Raw genomic sequence first — 18546 nt, 5'->3', positions numbered from 1 at the left:
GCTACAATATAATAGCAATTACACACCTGAACGTGAGACATTTGAAATTTTTTGAGAGATGTGTCAACATCTCAGACAAAAGCTAGGCTGGTGCTTTGCACATGTGTTTGTTTAATCTAGCTTGTGGCAGGCAATACTTGAACACTGACATTTAAATCAATCTCTCCTATCCCAGAATTGGAATCATACCTCCACTTACTCTATTCTGAATATTTATGAAGAATAGACCTTTATTTAACTTTTTTTTAAAAATGTGTAAAAATTAAAACCTTTTTAATCATCTATTTGATTTTAAATTGAATACTTATCCAAAAAAGTTATTCATTTATATGGCTGCTGGGATTCTAATAGTATGTGACACATTGTGCAAAAAATAAATATTTTCTTTATTTTCAGAGAACTATTACTGACAGTTCCTACACAGAGCATACCTGAATCCTAAGTATTTAATGGCTATTTACCACCTGAAACTAGGAGAGGTTTCTTAATACTGTATTCACTGCCTCATCAGCCATCTCCATCTTCAGCCTTGGCAATATCTAGCTGCAACATTTCATACCTTGTTAGAGTAACGTTGGTGTGTGTACACCAGAATTAGAGTTTACAGAATTAGACACATCCGTGAAGTCTGCACACGTGCTTTGAGACGCTTTTTCCGGTTTTCATTCAGCCTGGGTTTTGCAGGACAATTGTTCATCATGACAGGACCGTCTGAATAGTGCCTCTTATGGCTCCGGTGGAGAAGGATGCGATAAGTCCCAGTGATGGGACTGTGACAGTCCCAATTAGGATTATTACAGATGTGCTCCTCTGTGATTCCCAGGCCTCTCAATGCCTTCTTCACCTCCTTTTCCTCTTCGTTTAGAGGGAGAGAACTGACTAGGTGTGCTGGATTCAAGTGGAATGGTTGGTATGGCTCAGGACATTCCATTCCCTTCAGCCATGGACTGTCCAGGATGTTGTCCAGGGTGTAGCGGTTTGTTGGAATGATTTGAAGAATTCCATGAATTAGTTTCCGGCAGGGATCTGATACATATGATGGAATTGTGTATGATCCTAGTAAAATGTACTTTTTCAGCTTCCTGATAGTTTCCGCACGGAAAGGCAAGGTTGCCGTCACCATGAAGTACAATAGGATGCCCAGGGCCCAGATGTCCACATGAATTCCAAAGTAGCTATTTTCTTTAAAGAGCTCGGGTGCTGCATATGGAGGAGAGCCACAACAAGTGTTTAATAGTTCTGACAAAGGACACACTGCACTGAAGCCAAAGTCACCCAACTTCACACAGTTAGTAGCTGAGTAGAACACATTTTCTGCCTTGAGATCCCGATGGATCACATTGTTTTCATGCTGAAAAGGAAAATGGAAAGTTAAGCAAATATGAAGGAAGGAAGGAAGGAATGGATGGGAAAAATTTGGAATTGATAGTAGATTAGTTTTATTAACATACCAGGCACACCAGAGCTATCACCAGCTCCAACTCCATCACTCCATTCCAACATTGACTTCTCCCCAGAGCATAGCCAAGATTAACATTTCTAAGGTTATTAAGAATAGAATAGAAGAAGAATCTTAACCCTGCCTCTTTATTTCTCTGACAGACGTCTATCCGGCTTCAGCGCTTTGATATTCAGATAATATGGAGAGGGTCCCTAGATATATGTGCCACTAGTGAGGCCGGGTAAGTAATTCTCTGGGAGTTGGGATTCTATATGATTCTTTATACCTTCCTTATCTGAATAAAGAGGTAATTCTTCTATAACTCACAGAGTGTCAGAAACAAATAGATCGAATTCAACAACACAATCGCAATTTGGTAATCTTCTCTTCATCTTCTGTTGCATCTACCCAGTCTTTTCTGATGGGTCTGCACTGTGGATTCCTTTCCTGCACTGGCCTCCTTTCCTGAACTCTGGATTCCTTTCTGACACTGGATTCCGTTAGTCAAGCACAGTTGGAAGATGGAGGAGGATAGAAAGCAACACACCTCCCAGTCAAGTTTAGTTGACTAATTGCTGCTTTACATTTTTTAAATTGTCACGTTTTTAACAGGATTTTTTTAATTCTTTGGGCTAGCATTTTCTCACCTATCCCTAATTGCATTTGAATTGAGTGGCTTCTTCGGCCATTTCAGTGGGCCACATAACCACATTACCGTCAATCTAGGGTCATGTCAAGGTGGCAAGATTTCCTTCAGTAAAGGATATTAAGAAGCGAAATTAATATTTTTAACAACAATCAATAATAGTTTTATGATCCATATTTATTAATTAAGTTACAATTTCTTTAATTTCTAAAAGCTGCTGTCATAACATTCAAACTTATGTTCCCCAGAGCATTACTCTGAGCCTCAGAATTATTAGTCCGGTGACAATATTACTAAACTACTGTTTCTATATCCTGTTTTGACTTCCATAAACGCTGCCTTTAAGGATTGTTTTTTCTTCCTTTCTCATGGTTGGTGCTGATGAGAATTTGAGGGACCCACAGAAGTTCTGATCCCAGATAAGGCAAATCCTATAAGCTTACTTGTGTCACTGAAAAATCAGGCCTCAAAGGACACAACTGATCGCCATTGATCAGACTGATCAATTATCATGCTGAAGGGGGCAATGTCACTGAATTCTAGAGCTGATGCGTTAGGGGCCCTCTTGCAGCAAAGTGGGGGTAGTGTCCCTACCTCTGGACCAAGAGACCAGGGTTCAAGTTCCACTTGCTCCAGCGGTGGGTAATAACATCTCCTAATAGGTTGATTAGAAAAATAAGTTTTTTTTTAAAGAGATCAAGCTGTTGGAGTAACAACAGTCTGCTACTTTGCTCAGGCCAGAAGAACAGAGGCCATGACTGCACCTGACCTGTAACCCCTCCTAAATGAAGTTTGGAGATTACATACATCATTTCTTGACTACCCTCTTTACTTTTCTATGTATCTGATAATGTTGACCTGTCACAGAAAGAGTGTTTGTTGGATTATAGCTTATAGCTGGAGAAAGCTTCAGACTGTTTGCTGAGAAACTGGTTAAAGCTATGCTGACTTTCATATCACCAATCCACCGGATTATTGCATATAATCTTGGATATATTTAGGATCACAGGGCATGGGTCTATACACCCAAATTGCTAATTGGCATATTCTTACCTCACAGAAAGTTCACGAAAATGCTTCTACTGTTACAGTTTAACTGCTATCACATCCATGTCAATATCTTTTTTTAAACATTTGGCTTTGAGATGGCTATTCATCAATAAACATCTCAAGCTGTTCAAAAATCTCAACATCCTCATTTCAAGGAGTCTCATCTGTCACCAAAGCTAAATATGATTTTCAGACAATGCATGATTTGAAGTCTTGCAATATGAACTGATGCTGTCTTCACTCAGGACGATATCATGGTAGATAACTACCTGCTTGTACTCAGGCGCAGTGTCATGTAGTGTTATGTATAATATTGTTCAGACAATCTCTGCGTTCGAATGTGTTTCACCAGCCCACTCACATGTGTCCTACTTGATAGAAATAGATGACGATGATGATCAGGAATTAATAATGCTCAGGAAACTTGCTAGCAAATACCATCTTGATCACTGACCTTGGTCCTTCTGAAGGAACCAAAGTCAAGAGCCATGGTCACATGCCAGTTGGTCATGCAGTGTTGTATAAATAAATGAGCACCAAATAAGTAACTGCAATTCATTTTAGTGAAAAATGAGTCTTTTAAGACATGAGTAATATTTGGATGAGGGCAGAAGAAGAAAAGAATGACATACCTTGTAGGATCTTCTTCATTCTCTGAATGTTGTGGAAACCTCTACACTATGCTGCTACCTGGTCATTCCATAAGGACTTTGAAGTATATAAAATTGATACTGCTTTCTTCCTCTCACAATATCCTCTGGCAGTCTGAAAACTAAATGCAATCTGGTGGATATGTCAGACTTTAGTAATGATGCAGGAACGGAAAGATTATATAGACAATCGACCTTAAACGATTTGCCTTTAATATGAGATTGTCCATTAGGTGAATGTTTGGTACCAGTCTAATTTAGTCATGTGCAAAAAAGGCAATATCAACTTAATGATGTCAATACAAGAGGCTTATTTTAAAGCCAAGACTACATCTCCACTTACCATATGTTTAACAGCTGATACAATCTGAATAAATATAAATTTACTCTCATATTCCAAGAGACGTCCCCTTGTGGAGACCTTGGTAAAAAGATCCCCTCCATCTGCATACTCCAAGACCAGGTACAGTCTAGATTGTGTTTCCAGCATCTCATACAGCCTGATGATATTTGGATGATGAAGTTGCTCCATACTCAGAATTTCGTTTATGAACAGTTGTCGTGACTTCTGGGTTATTTGCTTTTTATTCATGATTTTAATTGCCACCTTTTCTACAAGTTACAGAGAGAAAGACACTCAATTATATTAATAATTCATAATATTTCAATATATCTGCAGAAGACAGGTGTCTGAATATTTGTAGCTTCTATTAAATGCAAGTAGGCTATATTACAAACCTAACTGATAATCTTAAATTCGTTGTTAATGTAACTCTTAGCACACTCAGAATTATTTAATAAATACTGCCCAATACCATAATCACATGTAACATGAGAGATTATACCCTGACTTTTGTAAGCATGGATTCGTTGAGTATAGCCTATTGAATATGTAGAGACATATCCAGACATTGTACATTTTTAAGTAAGTAAAAGCATGAGGAATAATAGTCCCTGTGCATTTGCCATTGGCAATCTCACAACCAGTAAGATCTGAATTGCCAACCAGTCAACATCACTTTTCTCATGCAGTACAAAATATTCTACCCATTTGAGACTTAACATTTTTCTATCTGTCCTGCTGAGTGCAAGATGAAAGATTTTAACAGCATATCTCTTTTTGAAGCAATACTTAAGTCTTGTTCCAAGCCAATACTCATGGACTATATATGTAGAGTTTTCCAAGCACCACTATACATCAGGGTGTATTGTGCGTACTAGGACACAAACAAAAATCTTTAATTTACTGAGATTGTGTATGCTGACTGGTACTATACTAGAATAAGCCAAGCAGTTTTTAATATTTGGATGTTTTTATGTTGCTTTAATGTTGCCCCTTTCAATTTAATCACTATTGGTAATCTTCAGGACAATTTTATGTTAATGTTTGGATATAATGTAATTTTCGAGAAATGAGAATTGACAGACCAATGTTTCTTTATGATGTTATGCTGTAAACCCACATTGTTATGTAGCTGAGTTAAGGAACTTAGGTTCATAGGATTGACTGTTATAAATTTTCATGGTAAAATGGTTACTTGTCAATCTGATAAATTTCCTCGTATTGAATTATGCATTTGACCTCATCACCACACAGATACAGCCGAGTACACTATCAGCTGAGTGGAAAAAGCAAAATGCTGTGAAGGTCATGACTGCTTTCTTTTCATAGTGTTTCTTGAGTAAAATTTGGAAAATAGGAACCATTTTAACACCATTTAGAAACTTAGTCAATTGGAATGAATAAGTTCGATGGGCTGAGTGGCCTTTTATTATTCATATATTCTATTCATAATACTAGAGACCTTACTTTACAGCATCTGCTTCCGTTATTTTATTCAAACAAGCAAGTACCAGAGTAAGCTTTTGCAATGACATTGAATGAAGACCCATGCTTACCTCTAGCCTTCAATTTTCCAGATTATTAAAACAGTATCACCTTTATCTTGATAGCCCTAGTTCACATTCTATGTTAGTAAATAGGATAGCTCACTGGGGTGTGGAAAATGGTGTGAGGGGTTTGTGGAGGCGGTGATTCAGTGCCTTGGTGAATAAAACCCCAGGAGATCATTGTCCCAGTACCAGGCGTGTGCTTTAAATTAATATGACTACAATATGTTGATTTATACTTACCTAATAGCTAGTGTGATTTCCATTCTGGTTCCAACAACAGACAACTACACCTTTACCAGCTCAGCTTTAATTTAGTATTCTTTTCTTCATAAACTTCAATGTTCTAGGATTTATGAATTTTACCTGTTTGAATGATTTTGCCTCTTTTTAAATTACTGACCTCATCATTATTATAGGTAATGGGTATTTTGGAATTTTGCCATTATCGTTTTCCGCTGCTTGACATCATGTAGCAGGTAACCGCAGTGTACTGAGGCACAAAACACTTCATAACACAATCTGATTCTACATCAAGTAACTGGAGCTTGCAAAGCAATTGGATATCAGATTTATTAGTTAGGGTAAGAGTTGAGAGTTTACTCAAGAGGCTGGAGTCAGGGGAATAAAGAGTTTAGGTGGAGATTGAGGGTAAGAAACAGAGGCTCAAAAGCAGAAAGAGTGCCTTAAAGTTTGAAGTGTAATGCAAACAAAACCAATGTTTGTCATAGAAGATAAGATTGCAAGGTCAGCAGGACTTGATGTGGGATATAGTACAATAGCCAAGTTTTGATGTGCAATAAAGTAATTATGGTACAGAAAGGGGTCTTTTGACTCATTAAATCCACGAGCTGAAGTAAAGGGAAAACAAAACGGTGAGTGAATGATGAGATTTTAGCCTGGAAGATTGAAGTAATCAAGTCTGAAGGCACTAAAGGTATGGATTCACTTTTTTTTTTAATGCTAAATGGAATGAGGCAAGAGCAAAAGTAGCTAATGTTGTCCAAGTGTAAATAGTTGATCTTGTTACAGAGAAGACATGGGTTGAAAGTTCAACTTGGGAAAATAGGACCTTGAGGAGTCAAACAATTCCACTGAACTAGACAATGGAAGAGAGACTTTGGAGGATAACCCAGTCACCAACCCTGTCAAAGGATGTGGAAAGGCTGATAAAGATGAGGATAAGTAATGGCCATGTTCAGAGCAAATGTAATTAGAGAATCTGGTTAGGGATACTTCACTAAAATAAAGAGATTGAAGCATGGAATTGCATCAAATCGAACAAAACTTTGGAAGGCAGAACCACATTGAATTAGTTTGCAGAAGATGAGGCAGCAGTTTACAATGACAGAGAGGTTGAGGTTTTTTTTTTAAAAAACAGGACTTTCGAAGTATGGCAGTTTCAAAAAGGAGAATAACAGTATCTCAGGGCCTATTACAATGAAGGTTGAGAAGGGAAGTTCAGTTTCACAACTGTGGAGTCAAAGAAGCAGAAACTGGGTCTCATGGATAAAAGAGGAGGAAGGAGAGAAACTAGACAAAACTAGTTCAGGGCTCAGGTGGGGGAGATGTGGAGGACAGTAGAGTTTGACTTTATGGCTAAGGAGAAGCAATGCAGTAAAAGTTGAATGGATAGTCCCAGTCTCCTTTACAAAGGATTACTGTTGAAGGTTGGAGTGGTGATGCACAGAGGAAATGTGTTAAAGGCAATTGTTGGTCTTTTAGAAAAAACGCTAAGAGTTTTTTTTGCCTCCTGGAAGTGGTGGGTGGTTTTGGCAAACGAGGCAGAGGTTGATTGGTCTATTGATATTTAGCTAGAAAAGATGCATGGAACACAAGATTAAGTCAGTCGCAAATGAAAACATTAAGAAGGAAGACAGAAAGCAAAGGCTTTTTAAGAGACATGTATATGAGAGATGTGTCTGAACAAACTGAAGACTGCCTAAGTGATGAAGGTCCATAAAATCTTTGAAATATGGACATACACTAACTCATGCAGCTAAAGCTACATTGTTCACCTTATGACGTGGGCCACTCAGGATAAGAGGTTGAACTGCCTACTGTTCCTCAGTTCAAAGCCGAGGCATCTACACAAATAAAGACTTGGTAGTACTACTATAACAACATTTATTGATTAACACAATCCTATCATGGGATCACCAATAAAGAAACATTTGACTAAGTACTCCAACTATCGAGGTCAAGATGAGCTGTCCAATTTGAAAATGTTAAAAAAAATGTTATCTTCATTACTCCAAAACAGGCAAAAAGAATTGTAAAGAAGATGCTCTCACCATCCACATTGTAAAAACTCATGTGAATGTTAACTGTAGTCAATTTGTTTTGAACCTGAAACAGTAACAAATTACCTTTGCTGATAGTGGTTGTGTCTGTGATAATCTATGGCTGTATTCCTAGTGCAGGTTTTCTAGTGCTTAAATGGGCCATGTTTCCAAATTAACTTGTGTTTGTTAGTCTTTGTGCTTCAAAAAGCCCACAATTAAATGCTTCTGTCACAGATGATGGCTGCCGTCAATCAGACTTCGTTATTAATTGAATGGAAGTGGATGCTGAAAAACTGAAGTGCACAGAAACTCAGCGAATCAGGTGGCATGTGTAGAAAATGAATTCAAATTAATATTTTAAGTTCTTCTGAAGAGTCATAATGGACATTTTCTGAAGAAGAGTCAAATTGGACTTGAAATGTTAGCTGTTTCCGTCGCCACAATTGCTGCCAGATCTGCTGACATTTTCGAACACTTTCAGTTTTTATTTCAGGTTTCCAAATTGTCAGTTTAACAATGTCAAAAATTGGTGATGATTGTCAGTGGTATTTTCCTCTGCTAGTTTTAATGAATGGTTTAAAGATGCATTGCTTGATGCATTAAGCTCCATATTGTTTCATATTGTTTAGTTTAGAATATAATGCTACTATTACATTATTTCACAATACATTACAGAATCATAGTATGGCACCAAGTATTGTAAAGCAGACAGATTGTTGTTTATAATCTGGATACCAGTATAAATTGTCTCTTGTGAAAATGGAGACAACCTTGTGGGCGGCACGGTGGCACAGTGGTTAGCACTGCTGCCTCACAGCGCCTGAGACCCAGGTTCAATTCCCGCCTCAGGCGACTGTGTGGAGTTTGCACGTTCTCCCCGTGTCTGCGTGGGTTTCCTCTGGGGGCTCTGGTTTCCTCCCACAGTCCAAAGATGTGCAGGCCAGGTGAATTGGCCATGCTAAATTGCCCATAGTGTTAGGTAAGGGGTAAATGTAGATGTAGGGGTATGGGTGGGTTACGCTTCGGCGGGGCGGTGTCTTCGGTGGGGCGGTGTGGACTTGTTGGGCCGAAGGGCCTGTTTCCACACTGTAAGTAATCTAATCTAATCTAACCTCTAATCAGTCAGACTGCTCAGTATATAGGATAGGAATGGGTCAGGTCGACATACCTTTTGTCAAGCAGTGTATTCCAAGCTTCACTTTTGAAAAGTTCCCAGTGCCAATTTCTCCACGGAGTTGGTAAAATCCAATCCTTTTTCCAAGTATCAGTTCATTTTTAACTTTCTTGCTATTCTTCATGTCATAAATAACTTTCTCAAATGGTGAGAGTAAGATGTTTTGCTCCTCTTCTTCCTCCTCTTCATCCATATGGCGTTGCATCTGCCATTTAATACTTCGTGTTGTGCCGAGGTAACCCCTCAAACTCTCGTTGTGAACAGAAAGATTTGCAACAGCCATCAATAAGGTTCACAGGTTGTGTCTGATAAACTGGAACTTCTTCCTCAAAAAAAGTCTGTCAAAGCTGGTAGGAAGTTCCCCTTTAAAGGAGCATCCTCTCAATGCATTAGTTGATCCTCATTAAATTTTATTTCATTTAAGTTCCTAATGAGCTCTTTTCTTAAAAGATCCTTTCCAAGTTTGCAGTTGTACTTCAGAAAGCCCAAGACTAAATGCTTCTGCCACAGATGATGGCCATTGGCAATGAGACAATAATATTATTACTTCATAATCGTTTGAGTAGAGGTTGAAAAATATTCACTCTGTCTTCCCCTTAATGGGAGATCTTTTAATTTTTCAGACAATGACTGAACGTATTCTGTGATGACACTAGAAGAAAAATAAACGTAATGTTGATAATGGACAGTCAGTAGATCTGTGCAAAGAATGTTATTTGATAAGGTGCACAAAATCTATCGTCTGGTTTATAAAATAGCAAGAGATCAACCCATAGAGAACTATTTCATGTTGTTGAAAAACTGTGATTGGAATGTCTATGTTCAACAACTTATGCAGTACCATGTTATTTCCCCCTACCAAGTATACATCCAATTTTCTTTTTAACTTATTTAACATTTTCACTTTCATCACTCTTGGAGGCAACAGGTTACAGGCCATGGGGTAAAAACAATGACTGCAGAGGCTGGAAACCAGATTCTGGATTAGTGGTGCTGGAAGAGAACAGCAGTTCAGGCAGCATCCAAGTAGCTTCGAAATCGACGTTTCGGGCAAAAGCCCTTCATCAGGAATAAAGGCAGTGAGCCTGAAGCGTGGAGAGATAAGCTAGAGGAGGGTGGGGGTGGGGAGAGAGTAGCATAGAGTACAATGGGTGAGTAGGGGAGGGGATGAAGGTGATAGGTCAAGGAGGAGAGGGTGGAGTGGATAGGTGGAAAAGGAGATAGGCAGGTAGGACAAGTCCGGACAAGTCATGGAGACAGTTACTGAGCTGGAAGTTTAGAACTAGGGTGAGGTGGGGGAAGGGGAAATGAGGAAACTGTTGAAGTCCACATTGATGCCTTGGGGTTGAAGTGTTCCGAGGCAGAAGATGAGGCGTTCTTCCTCCAGGCGTCTGGTGGTGAGGGAGCAGCAGTGAAGGAGGCCCAGGACCTCCATGTCCTTGGCAGAGTGGGAGGGGGAGTTGAAATGTTGGGCCACAGGCGGTGTGGTTGATTGGTGCGGGTATCCTGGAGATGATCCCTAAAGCGCTCTGCTAGGAGGCGCCCAGTCTCCCCAGTGTAGAGGAGACCGCATCGGGAGCAACGGATAGAATAAATGATATTAGTGGATGTGCAGGTAAAACTTTGATGGATGTGGAAGACTCCTTTAGGGCCTTGGATAGAGGTGAGGGAGGAGGTGTGGGCACAGGTTTTACAGTTCCTGCGGTGGCAGGGGAAAGTGCCAGGATTGGAGGGTGGCTAGTTTGGGGGCGTGGACCTGACCAGGTAGTCGCGGAGGGAACGATCTTTGCGGAAGGCGGAAAGGGGTGGGGAGGGAAATATATCCCTGGTAGTGGGGTCTGTTTGGAGGTGGCAGAAATGTTGGCGGATGATTTGGTTTATGCGAAGGTTGGTAGAGTGGAAGGTGAGCACCAGGGGCGTTCTGTCCTTGTTACGGTTGGAGGGGTGGGGTCTGAGGGCAGTGGTGCGGGATGTAGACGAGATGCAACCAAAGGGGTAGCCATGGGCACACGTATGGGTCCCAGCTCTGCCTGTCTCTTTGTTGGCTACGTAGATCAGTTGATCTTCCGTAATTACACCGGCACCACTCCCCACCTCTTCCTCCGCTACATTGATGACTGCATTGGCGCCACCTCGTGCTCCCGCGAGGAGGTTGAGCAATTCATCAACTTCACCAACACATTCCACCCTGACCTTAAATTTACCTGGACCATCTCTGACACCTCCCTCCCCTTCCTGGACCTCTCCATCTCCATTAATGACGACCGACTTGACACTGACATTTTTTACAAACCAACCGACTCCCACAGCTACCTGGATTACACCTCTTCCCAACCTACCTCTTGCAAAAATGCCATCCCGTATCCCCAATTCCTCTGCCTCTGCCGGATCTGCTCCCAGGAGGACCAGTTCCGCTACAGAACACACCAGATGGCCTCCTTGTTTAGAGACCGCAACTTCCCTTCCCACATGGTTAAAGATGCCCTCCAACGCATCTCGTCTACATCCCGCACCTCCGCCCTCAGACCCCACCCCTCCAACCGTAACAAGGACAGAACGCCCCTGGTGCTCACCTTCCACCCTAGAAACCTTCGCATAAACCAAATCATCCGCCAACATTTCCGCCACCTCCAAACAGACCCCACTACCAGGGATATATTTCCCTTCCCACGCCTTTCCACCTTCCGCAAAGACCGTTCCCTCCGCGACTACCTGGTCAGGTCCACGCCCCCAAACTAGCCACCCTCCAATCCTGGCACTTTCCCCTGCCACCGCAGGAACTGTAAAACCTGTGCCCACACCTCCTCCCTCACCTCTATCCAAGGCCCTAAAGGAGCCTTCCACATCCATCAAAGTTTTACTTGCACATCCACTAATATCATTTATTCTATCCGTTGCTCTCGATGCGGTCTCCTCTACACTGGAGAGACTGGGCGCCTCCTAGCAGAGCGCTTTAGGGAACATCTCCGGGACACCCGTACCAATCAATCACACCGCCCTGTGGCCCAACATTTCAACTCCCCCTCCCACTCTGCCAAGGACATGGAGGTCCTGGGCCTCCTTCACTGCCGCTCCCTCGCCACCAGACGCCTGGAGGAAGAACGCCTCATCTTCCGCCTCGGAACACTTCAACCCCAAGGCATCAATGTGGACTTCAACAGTTTCCTCATTTCCCCTTCCCCCACCTCACCTTAGTTCTAAACTTCCAGCTCAGTAACTGTCTCCATGACTTGTCCGGACTTGTCCTACCTGCCTATCTTCTTTTCCACCTATCCACTCCACCCTCTCCTCCTTGACCTATCACCTTCATCCCCTCCCCCACTCACCCATTGTACTCTATGCTACTCTCTCCCCACCCCCACCCTCCTCTAGCTTATCTCTCCACGCTTCAGGCTCACTGCCTTTATTCCTGATGAAGGGCTCTTGCTCGAAACGTCAATTTCGAAGCTACTTGGATGCTGCCTGAACTGCTGTGCTCATCCAGCACCACTAATCCAAGTTCCAGGCCATTATCATTCAATTCTTAAAACAAAACATCACCCTCATACTCTTGCGCAAAACATTATGTCTGTGTCACCTATACCTGGTACCACTAGCTAATGATAACTGTTTTTCTTCAATGAGGCATAAGGTGTTTCTGAAACTTCAGATGTCAGCCAAGAATATGGCTCTACTCTTTAAAGAGTGACAATCCCACTCTTCGTGTGACCCTTTGACAGTCCCACTTTAAAGCAAGGTGCAGGTTCACTACCAAATAAAATTCGAAACAACTGTGGATGCTGTAAATCAGAAACAAAAATAAAGACTGCTGGAAAAGCTCAGCAGGTCTGGCAGCATCTGTGGAGATAAATCAGAAGTAATATCTTGTGTCAAATGAACTTTCCTTAGTTCTGATTTCCCTCCACAGATGCTGCCAGACCTCCTGAGCTTTTCCAGCAATCTCTCTTTTTGTTGCAGGTTCACTAAAGCCCTTCAGGGAATGAAATCTGCCATTCTCACCTGGTCTGGCCTATGTGTGACTCCAGACCCACAGCAATGTGATTGACTCTCGGCTACCCTCTGAAATGGCTTAGCACTCAGCTGTATCATTCACTACAAAGTCTCAACAAAGAAACTGAACCAGAGAGACCACCTGGTATCCATCTAAATATCAGAAAAGACAATGGTAGAAATAGCCCTGTCAACCTTGCAAAGTCCTCCTTATTGACATCTGGAGGTTAGTGCAAAAACTGGCAGAACTGTCTCACAGACTAGTCAAGCAAAAGCCTGACATAGTCATACTCACGGAATCATACCTGACAGACAATATTCCAGACATCGCCATTCACTATCTCTGAACATATCCTGTCCTACTTGTAGGACAGACCCACTACAGTTGGTGGCACGGTGGTTTACAGTCAGGAAGAGTTGCTTGGGAGTCTCCAACATTGTCTCCAGACTGATGAGGTCTCATGGCTTCAGGTTAAACATGTGCAAAGGAAACCTATTGATTACCATGTACTATTCTCCCTTGACTGATGAATCAGTACTGCTCCATGTTGAACAACACATGGAGGAAGCACTGACGGTGGTAAGGATACAAAACATACTCTGGGTGTGAGATTTCAATGTCCACCACCAAGAGAGGCTTGGCTGCAGCACTACTGATCGAACTGGTTGGGTCCTAAAGAACGTAGCTGCTAGATGGGGTCTGCAGCAGGTGATGAGGGAACCAACAAGAGGGAAAACATACTTGACCACATCCTCATCAATTCACCGGGTGCAGATGTATCTGACCATGACAGTATCGGTAAGAGTACCCCTGCACAGTCCTTGTGGAGTTGAGGTCCCACCTTCACATTGAGAATAATGTCCATCGTGGTCTGTGGCACTATCTCTGATCTAATTGGGATAGACTTCAAACAGATCCAGCAACTCAAGACTGGGCATCCATGAGGTACTGTTGACCATCAACAGCAGCACAATCTGCAAACTCGTGGCCCAGCTTTTCCCCCACGCAACTATTAGCAATAAGCCAGAATCAACCCTGTTTCAATGAACAGTGCAGGAGGGCATGCCAAGAGCAGCACCAGGCATATGTAAAAATGAGGTTTCAACCTAATGAAGCTACCAAACAGGACTACTTTCATGCTAAACAGAATAAGAAGCAAATGATAGGCAAAGGTAAGCAATCCTACAACAATGGATCAGATGTAAGCTCTGCAGTGCTGCCACATCCAGTTGTGAGTGGTGGTGGACAATTAAACAACTCACTGGAGAAGGAGGCTCCACAAATATCCCCATCCTCAATGATGGAAGAACCCAGAACATCAGTGCAAAAAGCTGAAGTATTTTCAGCAATCTTCCACCAGCTGTTTGAGTGAATGATTCATTTCGGCCTCCTCCAGTGGTCCCCAGCATCATAGAAACCAGTCTTCAGCCAGTTTGATTCACCCCATGAGATATCAATAAGTGGTTGGAGGCACTGGATACTGCAAAGACACAGACAGCATTCCAGCAGTAGTACTGAAAACCTGTGCTCCAGAACTTGCCACACCCCTAGTCAAGCTGTTGCAGTATAGCTACAACGTTGTTATCGACCTGACAATGTGGAAAATTACCCAGAAGGTCCTGTATATAAAAAAACAAGACAAATCCAACCCAGCCAATTACCTCTCCATCAGCCTACTCTCAACTTTCAGTAAAGTGATGGAAGATGTCATCAACAGTGCTATCAAGCAACACTTGCTCAGCAATAACCTGCTCAGTAATGCCCAGTTTGGGTTCCACCAGGACCATTCAGTTTCTGACCTCATTATAGAATTACAGCCAAATATGAATAGCTGTATTGTGCCAAATTGATTCAGGACAGGTCTCCTGCATGGACAAAGCCTTCCTTGATGTCCCATTCATGATCCCCAGGAAATTTGCATAGAAGCATGACTCCTACCTTTAAAATGTCCCAATCCCAGGATTTGAGACACCATGTCATTAAGCTGTGTATTATTGTTATGGGGTTTAATAAAATCAGGACTTCAATGTCCAAAGGTAAGTGTGAAGAATGGGCAAAGTAAGAACTGTCTCTCCTGTTGAACCATATGCAAACAGAAATCAATGCCTTCAGATCACAAATTATATGTTTAAAACCTCCCTGACAACTTTACTTACTGTATGTAGAGAGTACATTCATGTGCACAGTAGTTTTAACATCACACCACCACACATGCAAGCCAGCAAATCAGTACTCCAGATGAGTCTTATTGGTGAGGTCCAGCAGTTTGGGATGCCAAATGGTGCAGCAGTACAGTGGTTAGCACTGCAGCCTCATAGTGGCAGGTATTCGGATTCGATTCCAACCTTGGTGACTGTCTGCGCAGAGTTTGCACATTCTCCCCGTGTCTGCATGAGTTTCCACTGGGTGCTCCAGTTTCTTCCCATAGTCCAAAGATGTGCACATTAGATGGATTAGCCTTGCTAAATTGCCCATGGTGTCCAGGTGGAGTAGCAATGGGAAATGCAGGATTACATGGATATGGTCAAGGAAGTGGCCTGGGTTGCGATGTCCCTCGGAGGGTTGGTGTCGATTGAATGGGCTGAATGTCCTGCTGCCACACTATAGGTATTCTATTCTATTCTAGTGATATAAGCTCAACTGACAGATCATAAAAGAACACTATGCACTATCTCACTCTACTGTTATCTACTGCATTCCAGTTATTGAACCCTCTCCCATTACTAACCTTAGGTTCAAAAGGACCTGTAAGGTTTCTGCTCTGTTCCCACTTTCAATGATCAAACGTGGACTGAGGCAGCATTTGGAGCTGACAGGGTAGAAATACATAACAAATATTAAGTAATTGCTCAATAAGAATAACACTGGCTTTCAAATTTGTTATGGCCTTAGTGAAGAGACTCGTAATTATATCCCATTAAAAATATCCAGCAATTTGGTACATTAATAATTTTAGCACTAAATTGAATTTGCTAAATTATAACTTTAAAAATGCCTGAATTTGTCTTAATAACACTACGATTAGTGAAAATATGGCATATCATGAATTCATAGGTTTAGTTACCTGTTTCATTGAATTTGTATATTACTTTCTTCTCCATCTGTTGTAGCTTTTTTTAACCACGTGAAGTGCCTTTACATTCTGTGTTTCAGTATCCTCTACTGTTCACTGCTTCTGTGTCAACTGCACATGGTGGAGTCTGAAAGGGCTTCAATCTCTGGTGAGTGCTACAAAGGACAGACAGAAATATTCTGCTCTCTGGGTTAATCTTACTCAGTCACTCACAGTCTTAAGGATGAGGATTAATGCAGTTACTTTGCCTTTTTATATGTGACCTGGTTATTCATAACAGGATTTCAAGAATTACTGCCTGATCTAAAATGACTAGGTTCTATTTATTCGAAGGTGTCATTAGTGCAATTATTTCTTTTAATAGAACGCGAGCACTTAAAACAAACTGCCCTTTGTTATTGACCATATTCTATAGTGCAAAGCTCCTACAGTAATTTCTCACATTATGCTGCCAGTTTCATTTCTCCCACAACAATACCAAATTATATTTATAAAGGTAAAGTCATCATAGTCCCAGAGGACCATAGAGCTGCTCTTTTATTAGATAAACATGACTGGTGATGAATTTAACCTTAGAGTCTCCATGTCTCAGGAAAGGGACGAGAAGGACTTTATGACGATCTTAGCCAGTAAGGGAAGTAAACCCGCACTGTTGGCATCATTCTGAAACACAAACCAGCTATCCAACCAATTCAGCTTAGATTGATATAATGTCTTCAACATAGAAAAAGACCTCCCAAGAGGCTTGACAGGAACATAATCAGACAAAAGCAAAATAAAACAGTTTCAAACTGGTCCATGTTAACACTACGAAATGGTCTCTCAATAGCAATTTATTTTTCATAACGCCATTTTCCATTGACTTGGAAAATGACTGTTCGGATTCTTAATTTCAAATAGAAATAAAGAAGTGAGATTAGGAATCGTTTCTGCAACTATTGCTCTGTGAACCTCATGGAAAGGAGATAGGATGTGTTAAAAAAAATCAGCTGCTGATTCATACAGGATCCCTTTTACTTTGTGGATGTAAAACAGTTTTACAGGCACGTCAGGTCAAAGAGGAGCGTGTTGCTTAAGGAAGCTGGCCTGAAAGGGTTAACTTGAAAGCTTTGGAATAGCTCCATCCACTGATGTATAAAAGACTGGCTCCTTCCAGAAACAGCCAGTTTGCTGTTGGTGAGTTCTACAATCATGTAGCGTTTACCTAGTTACAATCGCTTAGGAGATAACAGCGTGTCTTGCCTAATGTTTACCAGTCTTAAGCTAATGTAACCTGTTATCTTACTATTACATAATAATAATAATAACATTCTACTTATCTGTGGCTCATCCTTCACTACATAAGAGTAAGCCCTGTAGACTAATAATAGACTAAGAAGGGTTGTTGGCAGCATATTTAACTGAACAAGATCCCAACACAACTATGTGCCAGCTGTGCATGTCTCTTAGAACAGGGTAGAGTAAGAAAGCTATTAAAAGGATATTTGGAGGGACTTAGCAGAATTTCAAAGTTTAGGCCCTGGATGACTGAAAGCATTGCCATCTATTGCGGTAGACAAGCAGGAGGCTGGAAGAACACAGCAAGCCAGGCATCATCAGAAGGTGGAGAAGTCAACATTTCAGGTGTAACCCTAAAGTGATTTTTTTTTAATGTGATCACTGTGTGTGCATGTCATTGACTAGGCCAGCATTTATTACCAACTCCTAATTGTTTTTGAAAAGATAGTGGTGAGCTGCCACCTTGAACTATTACAGTACATTTGATGTAGGGACAATGACAGTCCTGTTAGAAAGGGAGTTGCAGGATTTTAACCCAGGGACAGTGAAGGAACAGCAATGTAGCTCTAAGTCAGGATGATTTGGCTTGGAGGAGAACTTGCAGATGTAGGTATTCCCATGCACCTGCTGCCCTTGTCCTTCTAGGTGGTAGTGGTCATACGTTTGGAAGGTGATATCAAAGGAGGCTTGGTGAATTACTGCAGTGCATCTTGAAGGTGGTATTTGGGATGCATAAACGGCCAGAGTAGGAGAAACAGGTCTGTGTGTGTTTCTGTTCCATTTCTCCTATAACGTTTGTCTGAGTTTTGGATATCTTTCATTTCTCACACTACAGTGTACGTATTCATACCCATCCATGTGTGTGCCTGTCTGTTTTATAATGCTCCTGTGAAGATATGTTTTAATTTGTTAAAGAGGCTATATCAGTACAAATTGTTGTTGTTCCCCACTTCCTCCGCTATATTGTGGTTTGTGAACACAGATATTCTTGCCATCATCTCATGCTTAACTTTCTGCCCTGGTCTCTCTGGGGCAAACACTTGTGTCAGATGAGCTGGGTCCACTCTC

The 18546-nt window shown here is 41.5% G+C and overlaps 1 protein-coding gene across 2 annotated transcripts; it reads right to left on the bottom strand.

The window, feature by feature from the left end:
• Nucleotides 1-369: 369 nt before the first annotated feature.
• On the bottom strand, nucleotides 370-16405 carry LOC140494618 (serine/threonine-protein kinase NIM1-like). Of its 2 annotated transcripts, XM_072593996.1 has the most exons (5): nucleotides 16192-16405; nucleotides 15856-15936; nucleotides 9131-9788; nucleotides 4131-4399; nucleotides 370-1351 (listed from the first exon to the last, which is right to left on the bottom strand). In XM_072593996.1, exons 3-5 carry the CDS (start codon nucleotides 9417-9419, stop codon nucleotides 602-604), a joined length of 1308 nt encoding a protein of 435 aa, XP_072450097.1. In that variant the 5' UTR covers nucleotides 9420-9788; nucleotides 15856-15936; nucleotides 16192-16405; the 3' UTR covers nucleotides 370-601. The 2 variants fall into 2 exon arrangements, with proteins under 2 accessions (XP_072450097.1, XP_072450096.1); XM_072593995.1 differs by lacking the exon at nucleotides 15856-15936.
• Nucleotides 16406-18546: the final 2141 nt, after the last annotated feature.

The sequence above is a fragment of the Chiloscyllium punctatum genome, chromosome 24 (assembly GCF_047496795.1).
Source record: "Chiloscyllium punctatum isolate Juve2018m chromosome 24, sChiPun1.3, whole genome shotgun sequence".
Lineage (NCBI taxonomy): Eukaryota > Metazoa > Chordata > Chondrichthyes > Orectolobiformes > Hemiscylliidae > Chiloscyllium > Chiloscyllium punctatum.
This window is presented reverse-complemented; position numbering and strand designations above follow the sequence as displayed.